The 18,819-nt window shown below is 43.2% G+C and overlaps 1 protein-coding gene across 6 annotated transcripts; it reads left to right on the top strand.

Annotated features, from left to right (window-relative positions):
• Positions 1-2,544: 2,544 nt before the first annotated feature.
• TMEM198 (transmembrane protein 198) lies at positions 2,545-18,638 on the top strand. Of its 6 annotated transcripts, none has more exons than XM_081936276.1 (5): positions 2,545-2,684; positions 10,137-10,387; positions 11,516-12,091; positions 15,733-15,920; positions 17,111-18,638. In XM_081936276.1, the coding sequence occupies exons 2-5, from the start codon at positions 10,225-10,227 to the stop codon at positions 17,255-17,257; spliced, it is 1,074 nt and encodes a 357-aa protein (XP_081792402.1). In that variant the 5' UTR covers positions 2,545-2,684; positions 10,137-10,224; the 3' UTR covers positions 17,258-18,638. The 6 variants fall into 6 exon arrangements, with proteins under 6 accessions (XP_081792402.1, XP_081792403.1, XP_081792404.1 ...); XM_081936277.1 differs by lacking the exon at positions 2,545-2,684 and adding an exon at positions 2,887-3,025; XM_081936278.1 differs by lacking the exon at positions 2,545-2,684 and adding an exon at positions 8,665-8,724 and having other exon boundaries at positions 15,733-15,887.
• Positions 18,639-18,819: the final 181 nt, after the last annotated feature.

The raw sequence follows: 18,819 nt of genomic DNA, 5'->3' as shown, positions 1-18,819 counted from the left end.
TTATATTGTTGTAATGAATCCTGTAAAATTGATAAAAAGTTTAAAAACAGATATTCCATTTTGCACTGAGGGTAACTTGCAATAAAAGCATTCTAAAAGTAATATTTCTTACTTGGTTTACTGCCACCTCATCTACCTTTGATTCCAAAGTCTTTCATATAGTATCTTCAAAGTTTACATATTTTCAGAAATATCCTGATCTGAGTGAAAAGTGGGCAGAGTGTGCTTTCGGTTCTAAAGCAGGAATACTTAATTGATTTTATGTTATTTACCAATTTAATGATGGATTTTTTTCATGATTCTTATCATTAAGTGAATGACCTGGCAGTTAGACAACTCCAACTTCTTCCATTGACTTTGGGAAAATGAAACTGCGGCATAAGGGATGTCATACTCCAAGCTGAACAATTTAAAACATCATCTGATGTGCCCCTTAATAGGGGACACAACCAGTTTTGAGTGCCAGTAGAGGGGATCATAGTATCTTTGCACAATAATCTACACTTTAGGAGAATATTTTATATGTATTCAAATTTGGCTAAGACAAAGAAAGGCTTTCCATTCCATGGGGCAGAATTAATTATCTAGCATAGCAAAGGAGAATCTAAATTGAGCTGCTTAATACCAAATGTGGGAGGGGAGAAGGCAGCAAGAACAGCAACAGCCCATCATTCCTATGCATCATCCTCTTCATGATGCTGAAAGCTCAGCAGATGGCAGTGGGAGTCAGACTTGAGCAGATTCGGTGACGTGTCTCAACTAGTAAAGTAGCTAACCTCTGGGTGGGTGGGTGTGTTCAGGATATTTGGCTTTGCTTCCCAATTCACATATTTTCTGTAATCTGAATGCTACAAAGTTGGTATTTTGCAATTGAGCTTTTTTATCTATATGTAAAAGAACAACTTCAAAGGACCAGTCAAATGGCTATGGAAGAAGCAATTGATATAACGTCTACCAAATGGGATTAGGAAAGTCAGCCATGTCAGTGGATATATCCATTGCTCTTTTAGAATGAAATGCCTAGTAAAAACCGAGCACATAGAATTGATATTTTTTCTCCTTTCTTATAACCAAATAAAATGATTCAAATGCCTTGCCATTTCTTGTGGAATTAACCATTCCATAGCCTATTATGGGTAAAAAAAAACCACCCCAATATATTCAGGCTAGTTTAAACTGAAGAGCACACTTTTGCCATTGCTATGCTGGAAAATGTTAAAATACCGTACCAGTTCTATACCGTTCCAGAGTTCAGGAATACATTAATTACATTTCTCTTGTTACAGTATTGTGTCGAACTGTTTTAAAGATCCTTGACATTAAAATTTTGTGATCTATACAAATGCGACTCTTCCAGTCTCATATATAACATATATAACCCAAAGGAACATCTGTAAATGTTAAGTGGTGACTGTTCATCTTTCTTGACGCTCAAATAATTTGGCAATCAAATGAGAAGAGAGGACTTATGGGAAAAGACCATGATGTTGGGAAAGGTTGAAGGCAAAAGAAGGGCACAGCAGAGGATGAGATGTTTGAATAGTGTCATTGACCCAATGGACATGAATTTGGGCAAACTCCAGGAGACAGTGGAGGATAGGCTATGGTCCATGGGGTTGTGAAGAGTTGGACACAATTTTGTGACTGAACAACAAATTCATCTCTCTTGTTTTAGTGTCATAATATTGGATGGTAGTTTCATAGGCAATGGCACAGATGAGTAAAACTGGATTGAAAGGGGGCTTTCTACTTTGGATAAAAGCAATTCATCCATAAAAGATTTCAAATATGTTGATAGACTATAATATAAGGATTCTGCAACAATTCCAGTGGGGATTGTTATAGAAGGATTAACCTAATTGCCAATAGCTTAAACCCAAAACTGAACATCACAGCAGAAATAGATAATGCCTGCAAATTATGCTATTGTGTTTGGAACAAGAAGGGAATGACCTGTTTCTAATTCAATCTGATGGAAAGGATCTCAGCAAGAAGTTTTAACCCAAAATAAGGTGCGAGGCGCTTTGTTTCCATTTTTCTCTAGTGCAGCGGGCGAACTTGGACTTCTCTGCCAATACAACGGGATTGCAACTAGAGGGATGCAATTAGAAGGTCCAACCGGCGGCTACTAGTGCAAGTCAATTACAACGAGGCAGCCCCATGGACCAGCCAACTTAAGAGCTCTGGAAGCAGGCGGGGTACCGGGATATGCCTTAAACAAAGAGACTTCCAACCGGAAATAGCCAGGACGCGAAAGCAGCGAGATGGAAGCTGCCCTCTCTCCCATACAGAGAGGGGCGACGGGAGGAATCCTCGGGGGGAACTCGAAGGGCGAGTGTGCCATGTTCGCTCCCTTCCCCCGCGACGCCGACGCCGCGCGCTCCAGGCGATAAGAAGGGTGGAGGGGGTGGGGGGAGGATGAGCCTTGGGGGCGGGCGACGACCTCAAACAGACGAAGGCAGGCCAAGAGAAACGGCGACCAAGGCGCCTGGCCCGAGCCAACCTTTCTTCGCCGGGTCTCGCGAGGGCGCGCGAAGAGAAGCTGGCGGGAGGGGAAAGGAAAAGGAGGGGGGAAGGGAAAAAAACACACCATCCTGCGCCGTGACGTCACGCGGAGCTGTCCCTCAGCACCGGGCCGAGCCAGGCGGGCTCCGGCGCTCCGGGTTCGAGCCTGGGTCGTGCAGGTAGGAGAACTGCCGAGCCAAAGTGTGTGTGGGGGCGGGGGAGTGTTTGTGGGGAGAGATTGCTGGGGCCTGGTCTCTTGCAGCAGCACCCTTTGATGGAGGAGGGGAAGGAAACATCCCCCGCCGCTTCCCTCCCCCGAGGGCTAGGCGGAGGACGCTCCCCGTGATGGAGGAGCATGAGGCGGGGGGGGGCGCTCGGTGGAAGGGAGGGAGGAAGGAAATACAAAGCGGCGTCTGCTCTCCGGGACATCGGGGGCGCCGGTTAACGCAGGAGTGAAAAGAGAGCCGCCGGTAGCCGTGAATCTCTTTCCCTCCTGCGCCGGGACAGCCTCGGGACAACGGTAAGAAGTTTGGAAAGGAGGCGGGGGGGGGATGGGGGTGAAGTTCGTCTGCATGCCTGTCAACGCTGGGTCGGTTCGCGGGAAGCCACCGGCGGGACTAAGCAAGCGAGAAGGGGAGAGAACGGCGGTGGAGGGAGTGGGGGGGGGCGAGTTGCCATTCCGTATTGTCCCGCACATCCATGCACACAACTGGCCCTTCTCGGATCGTAGGCAAGGCTCCCCATCATCCGGCACAGAGGCTACCGCTCGAATCCCCCAACCTGATCCCCCATTGCAAGCTAAACCCTCGGGGTGTCCGTGTGTGCTCTTAAGCCCCTTATTCTCTTGGCCTTGTATTATTGCTTAAGACGGAGCACCCGGCGCTGGAGGGAGCAAGTAGTAAAAGCCCAGCCCATCCACCTCTCTTCTTCCCTCTTTGAATTAGCATTGCCCCGGGTAAACAAAGGCTACCCAGGGCAAAGCTTGAAAAGAACAGCCACAAAGCCTACAGCCCTTCGGGGAGGAGGGGACAGAAACAATGCGCCAAAAGAAAACCCCTGGTCTACTCCAGTTTTTATAGGGTTCCGAAGCCCATGATTCCCCATGGACCTCTCATCCCAAACAAAGGGAGTCTGCTGGGTCCCCCAGAAGTCTTTGCAGCTCAGTATCCTAGCAACCCTCCCGCTTCCCTTATGTGGTCTGCCAGCCCCAAACAAGGATGCATCTTGATCTGGCTTTGTGCTAATGACAGCATTATATTGATAAGCTGATAGAGCAGCAGCCTGGATTATAAATGGATGGGCACAGCCAGGTGTGGTGATAAACAGGAGGAAGGGAAGAATGCAGAGTGAGAAGAAACAGGAGACATGAGGCCATTACCATGAGCAAAACAGGATTTCTTAGGACGACATGGCAAAACAGATTCCTTATAAAGCTAACTGACCCCAATTACTCTACTACTAAATCAGAAAATGCCTGGTAGTATTTGTGCTTTCTGTATTTCCCTTCCTTTTGAAAGAAAAGAAAACACAAACTTAAAGTCAAGCTCAACTCCTGTTAATAAATGATGCAGTGATCTTGGTAACAGTATGGACATAATTTGCCATTGCCTACTTCTGATAAAGATATGATAGATAGATAGATAGATAGATAGATAGATAGATAGACAGACAGATGATAGATAGATAGATAGATAGATAGATAGATAGATAGATGATGGATGGATGGATGGATGGATGGATGGATGGACGGACGGAAAGACAGATTTAGTTCCCAATTATAGCACTATGTGTGCATTTATATATACCTCCAGTTGTGATAAAACTTTGTGCATCTGATACAGTGGACTCTGATCTACAATGTTGTGTTATAATAGAAATGCTATTTTTAAAGCTGCCACCAGACTCTCTGTTTTTTCAATGAAATACTATTTCCTACAGAAGGTTTGAAGAAGATTTGCACTATTGTATTTGCTGTTTTAATCCAAGTAGTTCATTTGGATGCATAGTAGTCAGCATAGGGGCTGACACAGGTATGACTTCTAAATGTTCAGCTAGACAGGTGGATATTTAACAACTATAAACATTCTTTCTAAAAATATCTGGGAGTTTTATGTTTGGGATGGAAGGAGGTATATGATTTTGCTATGTAATGGGATGTGCCAGGTTGCTTTTGAAGCTGGATTGTGCGTGAAACAGGGCAGCTGAAGGAGTCTTGCCATTTGGAAAACTTTAAGATGAGGTTTGCATGGAATAGAGCAATATGGATTCAATTATGAAAGATCCTGTCTTCCAAAGTGATCAATTTATACGTTGATAAAGTTACTTCTATCTTTGAAGCTACCCCCCCCCCCAGCCATTAGACTCATTAGCTATAGGATAATGAGAAATTAGCCATAGAGAACTGCTTAATGAGGTAATCCTGAACTAATCATTTGGGGACAAAAAAAACCCTCTAAGTGACAGGGATTGCTGTTGCCTGTGGCCAAAGTCTCTGCCTTGTGTAATGAGTGTGTGTTTATATGGATATGCTACCATAAATACTTATAGCTTGCTTATCTTTCATGCAAGGAAGGATTGAGTCTAATGCCAGGGACAAAATTAGTGCTAAAACATTTAAGCTTGTGTTTTCCTTTTCAAAGAAACATATGCCCTTTGCTGCCTCTCTAGCAACACAGCAGTGTTTTGTTATAGCATAAAGCAGAGCTATGGGGTCTCCTTGCTTGCAGAGCATCTGGCACATAGGCCCCCATGCTGCAGCTGCTCCTCAAAGTACCACTACCTTGGGTTGCTCCCAGGTTAATAGGATTATTTCAGGAGGAGCTTTGTAGCAAGCTGCCAGAATAATGCCAGGGGGAAGAAAAAGAAGATAAGTTGCTTCCTTATAGACAGATCTAATGAGCTTTCAGGAAACCTTTGCAGAGCATAACAAGGTGCGCTCAGGCACTGCTTCCTAAGACACACATAGCTTGGGGCCATAGGTTTGTGCCTTAAAGAAACAACTCCCATCAGGACTAGGTTGCGCAAATGACACTTCCACAGCATCAGTTCCTTGTCCAACTCCGACCATGCCCCATACCTAAAACCTCATCTGAAGTACTTGAGTTGCATTATGGCAGCCCAGCATGTACTTTGAGATTGCAGTATTGACTGTTGTGCCAATTTTGAAAAGACTGGTTTGCAGAGCTACTCAAATCTTGCGGAGATAGATTCCCAGACATTAATATGGAGACAGTGTTCCTTTCTGCTCTTTCCTTTCTGGCTTCATGTATTTTGGAAGGAAGGATCGCTGCTGTTTGTAACTGCAAAGTTTCTTGGGATGAATATTGATTATGAAGAAGCCTGTGGGAAAATGGGGACTTGAACCTTTTATCACTGCAGAGGAGGATTAGTCAGGACTCAATCAATTCCAGGAAAGAAACCAAACTGGCTGGCCTGGAACACATAGCACAGTTAACCAGTCAGTCATGCATCCCCTCTCCATTGCCTTGGTAGAGCATTAAAACACATTAAATACTAACAAGTGTTAAGGTTTGAATTATCTTATTCCCAGTGAAGGATGGGATGTGGGCTGTTAATCAGGAGCAGAATCCTCTTTGCTTAACATATACATATGAAATGGTATGGATTACATACTTCATTACAGCAAGTATCAACCATCTAGTGGTTGCCTGGATTATTATTATTTTTTTCCAGCTTTGCAGCCCAGATACTATAAATTGACAAAAGCTAGTGTTGGGACCAGCATTTTGTTGTGAGCTACTTTATTTATTTATGGATTGATTGATTTATATTCTAACCAAATTTTTATAAATCAAGGCAGAAAACATACCTATTATTCCTTCTTCCCCCCATTTTCTCTACAACATGCCTGTGAGGCAACAGTACCCTGTAAAAAAAGGAAACTTAGCTACCAGGGTATGAGAAGAATTAGAAAAGCTGTGCTATGGGAGGAAAAACAGATTAGTAGTTGACTAGAAAATACAGTATTTTATTTGGGACTCAATTCCCCACATTTTGGGTTAGACCAATGCAGGCAGGACTCCAAATGTTGATTATGGAACAAGAGTGTGATTATTTAGAGAACAAGAGTGTAATTATTTATGTCAGTGAAATGGTGTAGTTTTTCAGTTATATCAACAAGAGGCAGTGATTTGTTTTTATTGGACCCACATCTTTTTAATGTAAAAAGTAAGATAAGTTCCACCACAACTGAATGATGAAAATTCTCAGATTGTGAAATTTTGTGCAATCTAACACATATTTTAGTAGGCCTTCTTCTTTGGAACCTTTACGTAGCAAATGCATTTATTCATTCTGTATTGTGTGCACGCTTCTTTAAAATTAGGCCCTGCTGTATCCAGTGTGCTTTGTATATAAACATTCATAAGCACAGGACACAAGCCCCTTCTTTTGTTAAGAAGTTCAACATGGGATCCTGGCATAAACTTTGTAGGTGCACTAGATCTTCTGATTCTGCTATTCTCAAGCCAACTTGCAATTTTCAGACCTAGGTATTTATGAATAAGAAATATTAAGGTTGAAGCACAGGCCTGAGCTATTGCTTTTATGTCCTGCTTTGATTTAGTGGCATTTAGTTGGCTACTGTAAGAACAGATTGCAGGATTCAAGAGACTGTTGATCTAATCCAGCTGACCTTTTTCTGCCCTTCCATTTTTTATTCACTTCTCACATGTATTTTCACAGCAGAGCTTCCAGAAATATAAGGGAGTTTTCCACTGTATATCTACATTACAATTTTCAGATTTCTCTTAAAATTACCCAAGGAAGATAATGTTTGGGCCTTGATGGAAGGATATTCCATTAAGTAGGGGTCACAATTGAAAAACCTGGTTTATTTCCTCTATAACCAGATTCCTCTATAAGCAGTGCCCATAGCAAATGTTAGTAGACAGATAGAGCTTTCGGTTGATAACATATCAAGGAAAATGTTCCTTAAATTAAGCAGAATTAGGCATTCAGTAGTATTATCTTTTGTTATTGTCCATGGGGTTTTCATGGTAAAGATACTGGAGTGGATTGCCATTTCCTTCTCCAGTGGATCACGTTTTGTCAGAGCTCTCTGTTATAACCTGTCCGTCTTGGGTGGCTCTGAACAGCATAGCTCATAGCTTCGTTGAGCTACACAAGCCCCTTCGCCATGACAAGGCAGTAATCGATGAAGGGGCCTAATGCTGGGAAATATTGAGGGCAAAAGAAGAAGGGGACAATAGAGAATGAGGTGGCTGGATGGAGACACCAACGCAGTAGGCGTGAGCTTAAATGGATTCCGGGGGATGGTGGAGGACAGGAAGGCCTGGAGGAACGTTGTCCATGGGGTCGCGATGGGTCGGACATGACTTCACAACTAACAACAAAAGTATTATCTTTGAATTAAGCAGATCCGACATGATCATCACCCAGAATTCCTAGATCACCTTCATTGTTCTTAATTATGTGATAGGTAGCTGACTATCAGACAGTTTCCCATTTCTACCTCTAAATAAAAATAAAATATGATATTCAAAGAATTGTTTTCTTTCCAGTAGCTTTGATGTTACCTTCCCTGTAAAAAAAATGCTGCCGCTTGGACATGATTCACTGCTGATCATAAGGGCAGGTAGTTCAGGTAGCAATTATATATAGCAGGAATGGCATTGCCTAGCCCACCAAATGATGCTAAACTTCAGGTCCCATGCTAGCCAGTGTATTACAATATCGAGAGTTTCAATCTCTCCAAAACTGCAGAGGGACATATCGTTCACCCTGAAAGCTAGGAAGAATATGGATAATTGTTTCATCCAGCTGTACCCAACGTGCAGGTACCAGGTGTAATGTGTTGGCCTACAACTCTCAGAATTCCTAGCCATGTACCCAGCAAATATTCTATTAGAGCAGGCTGATTTCATAATTTCATAAGCCATTAGCTACAAATTCTTACCAGGTATGAGGAGCTTTTGAAACAAAGCAAAAACAAAAAAAGCGCAACCCTAGAAAGAAAGAAAAAAGCAGTCAGTTGATCATTTCACAACAGCCAATCAGAAAATGCCTTGCCTGCCTTAGCAACAGAGCACACCAATCAGAAGAGGGCATGCTTTTAGTCTTGGTTTTTATTGGCTGTGGGGAGGGAGGAAATGAATAAAAGCAGCAGATGGAGGGGGGGTAGGAAAAAAATAGGAAGGAGCCTCTGCTTTCCTAGGCTGCTGACCTCTTTGTGTGCATGTGAGCTATATACCACCGTCAACGCTCCTCCCTCTCCATACTAACAACTGATTGCATTGCTGCAGAAGGATTCCTATATGTCCATGTGGGCGGTGGGTGGCTGTGGAAGGAGGCTGTCTGGAATTGGGTTGCCAAAACAAGCATCCAGGTTGAGATGCATTGTTGTTTCAGGATTTTGTCCTTTCAGTTGCCGAAGGCTAGAGTGGGGAGGGTTTGTGTGCTGCTGCAGCTTATATTCTGGTTGATAAGCAAATTCTTCATGAGCGGGAAATGGTTAGCAAAGCGATGCTTTGCAACCTATAATCCATCAGACAGGGCAGGAAATGGGCTGTTGCGTGGTCTGATTTTAAACCCGAGCCACTTATCTTTTATTTTTCTTGCCCTTTGTGCCACCTACTGTATCTCTATTGTTCTTGTCTTGTGGCAAACAATAAACACAAATACGAGAAGAGACTGCCTGAGATACTTAGCATGTTCTTAGCTTTAGGCTCGAACTGCCCATGCACACCAAGATAGGGTTAATGCAAGTCGGCCTTTGACAGATGCTTTTTCTGAACTGCTACCCACCCCCTTTGGTGACTCACTCCCTTTACCCCCTCAGTTCTTTAAGCCAGAGACTGGGGGTTGGAAGTGTGTGTGGGGGGAATGTTGTTAAAAGTATCATCTGTTCTTTAGCTTTGTTGCTATAGAGACCATACGGTGGTGATTCTCTTTATAGCCAATTCCCCCCCCTCCCCAATTTTGGAAACTTGTTATCCCATTCCTATCCAGCTCTCCCTTCTTCCAGAATTGTTCTGAGCTGTTCTGTCATGGAATATGATATAAAACAGTTTCCAGCAGGCTTTGCAAGGTTCTTATAAGGGAGGAGGATCTGCCAGTTTCTGAATAACCACAAGAATAGAAATAGCTTGGAGTTAGTTAGCTGGTCTGTTTGGCCCCTTTAGCGTCTTGCCAACATTCTAGAGAGCTGCTTCTGCTTGACTGTAACATTTGCTGGGCTCAAGTTCCAGGAGCTGGTGGGTGTTCCTAACTCTGAAGTCATTTGTTTAATTCTGATTCTTAGTTGCTGCTTGCAGCCATTACAAAAGGGGTTGTTTTAGCTCAGTGGCAGAACAGGCATGCATTGCATAAGGAAGATCCCAGCTTCTAGCAGAGCTGTGAAAATATCCTGCCTGAAGAGAGAATCAGGAGTTAAGTGGGAGTGATGATCTGATGACTGAGGGGGAGCTCCTTGAGTCCCTGTGAAATTCTAGCAGAATAGCCCTGTCTGTAGGGAGTTGCTGGTTCTTCCTTCAGAGATGTTGTAGCCTGGGAAGATATTGTAGCCGATGGTAGGTTATGCTATCAATCGTACCACGCTGGACTTCCAAGAAGCTGAGGTTCACCATGCCTTTCCTATTCTTTCTCCACAGATGGAAATTAAGTCATGAGGCAGCATCTTCTACAAGTGACTGGGAGAGAGAAGGGAGCCTGACATCGCCACAGAAGCCTTGAAGAGCCATGACGTCAACTGTACAGTCTCTGCGTTTCCCGCTGCTTCCACATGAACCAGACCAAGACCGGACACATAGTTGTGATCAGGAGATTGAGAGGCACTATCAAGTAGTGCCCTCCGTTGTATGTGCCATGTGCTGCCTCTTTGGTATCATCTATTGCTTCTTTGGTGAGTGTGTTGTTGGTGGGGGGATTGGCTTGTAGATTACTCCAGATCTATAGAGAACAATTAAAGCATGTGGATTCAAGATGAATGTATTATTTCATTGTCTTATTGGGACATTTGAATGGGCAATCCCACTTACAGCCAGTCACAAGTCTTATTAACTGTGTAGCATGACAAAATTAACTGATCATAGGGGAAGGAACAAATGTGTTGGGTCAGCTCTCTAATTCACACTTAATTAATCCTAGTCTCTCTTTCATTGAAACTTTTTACATGTTCTGTCACTGTAAAGTATGGAGGGGTAGGAAAGTCCCCACACATCTGAAACACAGGAAGTGGGGGGAAAAGGATCAGCCTCTCATTTGATACACCTGGTGAAACTTAACAAACAACAACAACAAAAACTGGGGCATGACATATCAGCCATTTTTGAGTTGTGGCTACCTACACACCAAAATAAATGGCTGTGTTCACAGGTGTGGTCAGAACTGATGAGGTGGTTGTGTTGAAAATTGCTGTTGTTTTTATCTTGGCTGTCAATTATGCATTTATTTTGTACCTCTTATATTTCTTTGCTCATTTTAATTGTTAGCCACCCAATGTCTTTTGTTTGAGACAACCTAGCCATATAAATGGAATAAAATGAAATAAAAAATAGTCTCTTGACTGAGGCTGATGGGGCATCTGACTCAGCCCTGTTGCATGAACATAACCAATGTATGTTTAGAACTAATGTAATGAAACTCAGGTTTCTGAACTGTTCTGGCCAATATTCTCCTGTGGCTACATTCCTAACTATAGGAAATTCTATGACTGAATCCCTGGAGAAATGTAAAAAGCCCTAGAAGGAAACATTCAGAGTGACAGCTCTGTGCTTCCAATTACACATAACAGAGGATCTGAAATGTTTGAAAGGATATAAAGTCCTCTTTTTAAAACCCCAAATATCCCTTAGTAATATATAATAAAAGGTGTACATGTGTAAAAAGAGAGCATGCAAATTGTCATACACATGCACAGATGCTCACACACAGGTCTCCAAATGGAATGAGAATCATTCTGCTTTGCTAGAGCAAACAGTTGGGCCACCTATCCTATCCCCTTATCACTCTCCTGTCTTTCTTTCCTTAGGATACCGATGCTTCAAAGCAGTGATGTTCCTGACTGGGCTGATGTTTGGTTCAGTAATCATCTTCATGTTGTGCTACAAAGAGCGGGTGCTGGACACTCAGCTAAGCGTGGAGGCCTCTGTGGGCATTGGCCTGGGCATTGGCGTGCTGTGCGGGCTAGTCACCATGCTGGTACGCAGTGTCGGGCTCTTCATGGTTGGGCTGCTGCTGGGGCTACTACTGGCTGTGGCTACACTGGTAGTGATGGAGCAGTTCTACCACCCGCCTACTGTCTGGATTCCCATTGGCTTATTGCTGGGAGTGGGCATGCTGTGTGCTGTCCTGACCCTACAATGGCAGCGCCTCTTCACCACATTGTCGACTGCTGTCTTCGGTAGTGCTGTCATGACTGCCACCGCTGACTACTTTGTTGAGCTCTTTTTGCTGCTGCAGTATGTTTATGAGCGTGTCAAGGTGGCACCTGCCCGGCCCATCTGCTGGTACAGCTGGGTCATCCTGGGTACTTGGCCTGTCCTGGCATTTTTGGGTGTCTTGGTGCAATGGAAAGTCACAGCTGAAGGATACTCACATACTGAAGGTGAGTGTGGTCTCATGGGGTGGAGAGCAAAATGGCTGAAAGCAAGCAAATCAGCATTCAGATTAAATGAGGTTCAGATTAAATAAGGCCTTGCATTGACTGGTCTTGCATATCATACTTGATTAGCCATGGTTTATTCAGCAACAAACATTTATTTGGGTTCTCCTCATACACTAAGACCTACATTTAGAATGGATAACTTCCCGTTTTAAGGCCGCATCCAACTCCTCCAGCCATTGCTAGGATCACAATTGGCATCACAAAAAGCAGCAGGATAGAAACAGGTAGCCCTGCCTAATTTTTGATGGTATGAATCAGGGATGCCATTTTCTTTGAATTTTAAAGTGTGAACATTAGAGCAGCTAATTTGGGCAATGAGTCTTGGGTCATTCTGGCATCATACCAAGGTTTCTGATGGGGTGGGGTTCTGCTAGATTCCTGTATATGCTGTTGGATTCCTGTATACCATGAACAGTAGGACTGGGTTTAATATGGCAGACGTTGGTTGGGCCTAGACCTCCTGATAACAGGGACTGGCACTGCTTTTATTGAAGTGATCCTTTGCCCAAGGCAAAAAAAAATGCTTGTCATCCTTTTTTGTCAAAAGCTGCGAAATTACATAGCAATTTTTTCCTTATTCCAGTTTTTGTCTTTTACAGATTTTTCCTGTCCGCTTTTGCTTTCTGGGGAGACAAATTATTTCAAGTTCCTGAATGTGGAAAGCTTTCCCCCTTGGTCTGGTGTGAATGGAGTTTGAGAGGTTAGGAGGGCACAAGACAATTTCCTGATCATCTGATGTTATGATGACTGGGCAACTATGTGGGGGCAGCAGAAAATGTCAAAATCGTAGCTGCAACCATATGATGAGAGCTCCACCCTTTTAAAAATGTATTTTACAGATTTTCAACCATGTAGTTACAACACACCCCTGACTGATAAAAGGTGGGAATAATAGTGAAACAGCCCAGGGAGGCAAATTGTTCCCATCCTAATCCTAAAGCCTTCCTGGTCCATTTAGATACTTACCAGATCACCATTTTGGAACTGAGTGCAGCCATGTTTCAAGGATAAGATAAAACTACGGGGGATGAGAGTGCTTTGCTTTTCAGAGATCTTTTGCTCCCATTCCCCTCCTTAATTCTGCTAATGCCAACATTGTCCAAAATTAGATCCATGCTCTCATTTCCAGCTATACTTTTATATTTAAAAAAATCATGTGACACTGTTTCTAAATACTGATAGTATGATTTAAGGCTACTGGTAAATTGCAAAGAGGGGATGTCTCATGTGATTCACAGGCTGCTGAAACTTGCTGTTGGTCCATAAAAGTGTAATATTGTTGTGGTGTATCAATACTTGATCTGTTCCTTCTTTTAAAAACAAAAGCCACCCTGGCCAGGGGTCCCATTATGGAGATTGTAATCTTCTAGAGGACACTGAATTGTCTGGTGTAGATTAAATGAAATTAACCAGTGAATTATATTATATATAGCAAAATCAGAATCCAGCTAAAGCTGTCCAAATGAAACAAATGCTTTTAAGAGGGAGTGAGAACATATGATTCTATAGACGAAAGGTGAAATAAAATACCATGTTGATATAGGAACAGTGCCAGAAAGTATTTTGGGGGAGGTGATCCTACCAGTTCTCACTTAGATCTTTTAGCTTTTGACACCATAAACAATACTATTTTTCCAGAGCGACTGAAAGAGTTGAGCACTGTTTTGTAGTTCCAAAAATTACTGTTGGGATGTACCCAGAAGGTGGTGTTGGGGGATTTTTACTTGACATTAAGGTTATTGTATTGATCTGTGGCATTCCACAAAGAGGATTTTAGAATTGAGGCGAAGCTTATTCTGGATAGTACTGCACTTCCCCAGAAAGAGGAGGTTTGCAGCTGGGTGGCTTTTTATCCCTCATGTGCCACTGGATGTATGCTTGTATACCAGTGCAGCAACTACAGCCATTCTGGAGATAGTTGGACTAAATTATTCAGGACTTGGTTTCAACTCATCTTGGCAATGCAATGCATTTTATTGGAATTGCCATTGAAAAGTGTCCATAAATAGCAACAGGTGGTACATACCACAGCAAGTACTGCTCACCTGTGCAAGGAACAGGAGTCATATTGTATACTGCTGTATGGAAAGATCTGCAGTGCGTGTGTGTGTGTGCGTGTGTGCTATCGGCTACTGATGGGTATGAGTTAAAATATTACTGTAGCCCTTTAAAGTCCTAAAATGACTTAGGACTTGAATATCTGCTTTTCCTCATACGTAACGGAACACTTTCTTAGATCTCCTTGAGGCTCTTCTGAAGATGATCCTACTGCTTGAAACTGTACTGTTGAGCATGCATAAAAGGTTTTTTTTAATATTGTGTGGCTCTTGAGCTAAACAATGTGTTCCTCAAAAAGTTAAATGACTCCCAGTCTCTCAGTACTTAGGGAGTGGATACAAATGCATCTTTCACTAAGTTTTAATTGTTCACTATTTGAGGAATGATTTTAATGCCATCGATTGTATTCTTTTACAATGTTAAATTTAAAGTTTTGCCTTCATTTGTAATGTTAAATGTAATTGTTTCCAGCTGCCTTGAGCGTTGAAATAAAGGCAGGAATATAAATTGAAGATCAAAATAAGATTGGAACTATGGCGTGTTCCCCGATATGGCAACATGTCTGTACCAATATAGTTTGAGAAATACATTTGCGACCATAAGATTTATGTAGAATCTAACTTTAAAAGCATATTGGCATGAATGTCAACTGATTGCTCTAAGTGTCAGTGGCCTAGGGTTGTTATTGTTAGAAGAAAGTCACACTGATTTCATCCTAAAAGGCAATATGTGTGCTTTCTATTAGCATCAAATGGAAGAAATGCCATTTTTACTTTCCATTTCTTTGAAATATGCATGAGTCCTCCTCACATAAGTACCCAACAATTAATTTGGAACAAACTTTCATATATGATTAAAGCTTAACTGATTAATTACAGTAATTAATCAATTACTATTTTAAAACTTTTATTCAGACTTTATTCAGGACCATGTATTTGCCTTTGAGAATGAAGCTACATTATTACATGCAAGTAGCTATAATTGCGACTTGTCATCCTTTTTTTATAAACCCACTTTAGGGGAATGCAGCTGATGCTGGTGACAGCAGAATATGCTTAATTCTTTTTCTATCCATTTCTTCCATGTAAATCCTTAATATCTTTTCTCCCTGAACTTTAAATGCGTACAAACAGTACTTATTCATTGAAGATTCTCCATATAATCCCAGCAGAGTTTAAGATTGGTTAGAGATTATGGTGTGAATATAGAAGACCTAACCAGGATGAGCCTTTGCTAGCGGGGCTGTCCCCTCTGTTAACGGTTGATCCTGGAAAGAGATCCACCAAGCCAAGTGCCTGGTCCCCAACCTATGGAAACTAAAGTCCTTTCCTCAGTCATGCCAACTAATGCCTCAGGACCTTTGTCAATCATCAATTTACCAAATTTTTATTGGATGTCCACTCTGCTTTTTCATTTAAAAAAGAAATCCACAATAAAGAAGTTTCAAAATGGCTGCACTCCCTCATTGGGGGCCAGCCCTTTGTCCTGTGGGGGTCTCATACCACGCTCTTCTTCCCCCATAGTGATTATCAGTCGGCAGCAGCGTCGTGTGCAGTTGATGCGGATCAAGCAGCGGGAAGAGCGGAAAGAAAAGAAGAAAAAGCGGCCACATCCTCACCCCCACCTGCAACATAAGGCCCACCCGCCTGAGCCGGCCTACCGCCGCAAGCCTAATCCTGTGCGTCGATTTGATGGGGATGTGCTCTCCCCAGTGAGTAACTGGCCAGGGACTTCCTCCACAGCGGTAGGGCCATAGGAATCTCAGCTGAAAATTGCCATTAATAGGGTGGAAGGAGCTGCTAGATAAAATGAGCTTGTTTCTCATTCTTTTCCTTCCATGCCTTTTGAATTTCCGCCATCCTGTTTGCTATTTGTAAAATATTTTCACAGTGTGCTCCTAGTTCACTTTTTCGATACCCTTTTCTTGCAGCATGGATGCGTTTCTGCATCTACTGCTTTCCTGCCCCCCCCCTCTCGGCAATTTAGCTGGGATTTCTTTTGAGCTGTAAGGGAAAAAAACAGACATGGGAAGATCCCAGACCAGTGGTGAAATTCAGCCGGTTCTATCTGGTTCGGGCAAACCGGTAGTGCTGGCGGTGGGAGGCTCCACCCACCTGCCCGGACGTCATCATGTCTCATTTTTGACACTCTGTGCATGCACCGAAGGTCCTGCACATGTGCGAAGGTGACGCATGCGCTGAGGTGACGCATGCGCTCACATTTGCGAACCGGTAGCAAAGGTAAGTTGATTTCACCCCTGTCTCAGACCCATTGGCTGCCTATGAATTGATACTTTCACACTAATTGAAGAGTTGTGTATGTAAAAAGATGTTCAGAGAAAATACAATCCAACTGTGGCTTTGGTGGTTGCATTGGAAGACAGGAATGGAGAAGCCTCTTTCTATCTCTTCACAATTTATTTTTAACCATATGGGAAATGTCTGCTTTTTACCAATAATGTTATCATAAGGAACCCCTCCCCCCCAAATTAAAATACATGTAGCGAGCTTTCCATCTAATAATAATATACATAATTATGCCAGCCAATGTTTGTTGACACTTTTGTAATCTGTGCTGATGAAAAAAACCATTCTTATGACAAGCCACTGTAGCCCTCCTGCTGTACCTAAATACAGCATATTGCAACTTGTTTAAAATGGTAAAATGAGTGAAACCTGTAGCAGCTATGTAAGGTGATAGCAGTACTGTAATAATTAGTGATAGCTCAAGATTATGCATTCCTCCTCCCAAGCAGATCAGGAGATGAAGTTGGACTTACCCAAAGCACTTGAGAACAAGCCAGCAAATCTGGTTTTTCCATGTTGTAACATTTCAGCAAAAAATGGGGGTATGGATTTTTATTTTTTTAATCATTTAAAAATATTTTTTTTCTTTTCCCAGAGCTATATACAGAGCTTCCGAGAACGGCAGACAGGTTCCTCTCTCAACAGCCTCCTGGCCAACGCTCATGCTACTATTGACATAGACTATGACTGTGGCTCCACTGTGCCCCTGACCACCGGCTCGGGTCCTGCCATGAGAGTATAGACCAGCACTTCCTCCTGAATACAAGTGCTGTCTCCTGTGGTCACCTGGGCCAAGCCATGTGGCTAGAACTAGTATCTTGGTTACCACCAGGATCTGAGAACATTCTTCATTGGTATTTACAGCCCATGCGCAGACATATTTCAACACCTTTCAAACCGCTAAACATAAGTGGAATTCTTCCTAGTGCTTCTAAGCCATCATGCAACAAGGGGTGAGGAAGGAGTTTGAGCAGGTGCTTGAGGCAAAGGGCTGAAGCAAAAACTGGCTGTAATCCATACCTGGTCAGAAATGTGAAGTGCAGAACTTGCGGGGGTGGGATGGGGGGGGTCATTAAAAGAATTACTCATGTGGAACAGCCCCAATGACAACGTTTTCCTACCCATCACTTCTGGAGCGGGCCTCAAAAGGAAGGACTCTTGGATGGTTGTGTGCTCCCTTGCCACAACTTCCTTGCCCTACAGACTGTATTTGCATGCACTGACCTGAAGGACTGTTTCAGGGCACAGGTGCCATGGTGTATGTTAATAGAAGCTTATGACTCAGTTCGCTCCAGTCTGGTGGGAACTAGCCAGCTCAGGGAAATGGGGCCCTCTGGCCCTGGGCCCCTTGCCCATACCAGTGCCTGGCATTCTGTTTAAATGCGTGACTCAAGGAAGGAAGGGGAGGAGGGTGGGGTTTGACAACCTGGGCTGGGCTTTGTCACTGTTGAAGTATGCAAGCGTGAGTGTGAGTCTGTGTGCGTGTGGTGGCACTGGAGAAGATACGGAAATGCGACTGGTATCCAGGCAACAAACCTTTTTGGATGCCCCCCCTTCACTTCTGATGCTGGCAAGAGTGTGAGGTCGTAATGGAGCTGGAGAGGGGGAACCCATGTACATAGTCTTGTGACAGTTATTTGTATTAATTTATTATTGACCAAGAGTTGGGCTGGAGAGTTTTGCCAGATCCAGAAGTTGGAGAGGGAAAAGGGAGTAGGGCCTTAGGCCCAAACCATGTTTTCCTATCTAAGTCTCATAAAAATGGGGGAGAAGAGAGAGAGAGAGGTGTTTCCCCTGCACTGCCGGACAAACTTTAGCAGGTCCCACATTTTCAGTTTGGACTGCCACTGCTGTCTCTGGGGCTAGGGGCTTTCTCAATATCTCCAACTTTAAGGAAACCGGAAGGGGGTGGGGAGGATTCATCAGCCATTTTTTTAAAGGGGAGGCAGATAAGGATCCAGCAAGGCTTCTCTCCATTGAGAAACTGCATGTGTCTGTCACCGATCATCACTGTTGTCACCCCAGAAACTTTGCACTCTTATTTGTTTTGTCTTTCTCTTTTTGTATATGTGCCAAACGCTGCCGGGCTGTGGCTGCGCAAGTAAAAAAAAAGCCTTTTAGGAGTAGTGCTTCCATCAATGAATGTGCTACAAGCATCAAACTCGAATCAATGCAGATAGGACTGGAGACCAGTGAAGGCTTAATTCGTAAGGAGAATGAGGTCAACCCACATCTTAAAACAATATTTGTAGCAGATATATCTAACGAGCAATCTTGACGTTCTGAAGTTTTCCTTTGAAGTTT

The sequence above is a fragment of the Natrix helvetica genome (genome assembly GCF_964273705.1).
Source record: "Natrix helvetica genome assembly, chromosome: 1".
In the NCBI taxonomy this organism is placed as follows: domain Eukaryota; kingdom Metazoa; phylum Chordata; class Lepidosauria; order Squamata; family Natricidae; genus Natrix; species Natrix helvetica.
The sequence above is the reverse complement of the archived record's forward strand: the minus strand, read 5'-3'. Positions and strand labels throughout refer to the sequence as shown.

What these genes read in the sequence shown, in the direction of transcription:
- TMEM198 (XM_081936276.1), top strand. Translation starts at nt 10,225, where the DNA reads ATGACGTCAACTGTACAGTCTCTGCGTTTCCCGCTGCTTCCACATGAA. An exon ending in AGGATACTCACATACTGAAG is followed by an intron (nt 12,092 to 15,732) that starts GTGAGTGTGGTC and finishes CTTCCCCCATAG; the next exon opens with TGATTATCAGTCGGCAGCAG. An exon ending in ATGGGGATGTGCTCTCCCCA is followed by an intron (nt 15,921 to 17,110) that starts GTGAGTAACTGG and finishes TTCTTTTCCCAG; the next exon opens with AGCTATATACAGAGCTTCCG.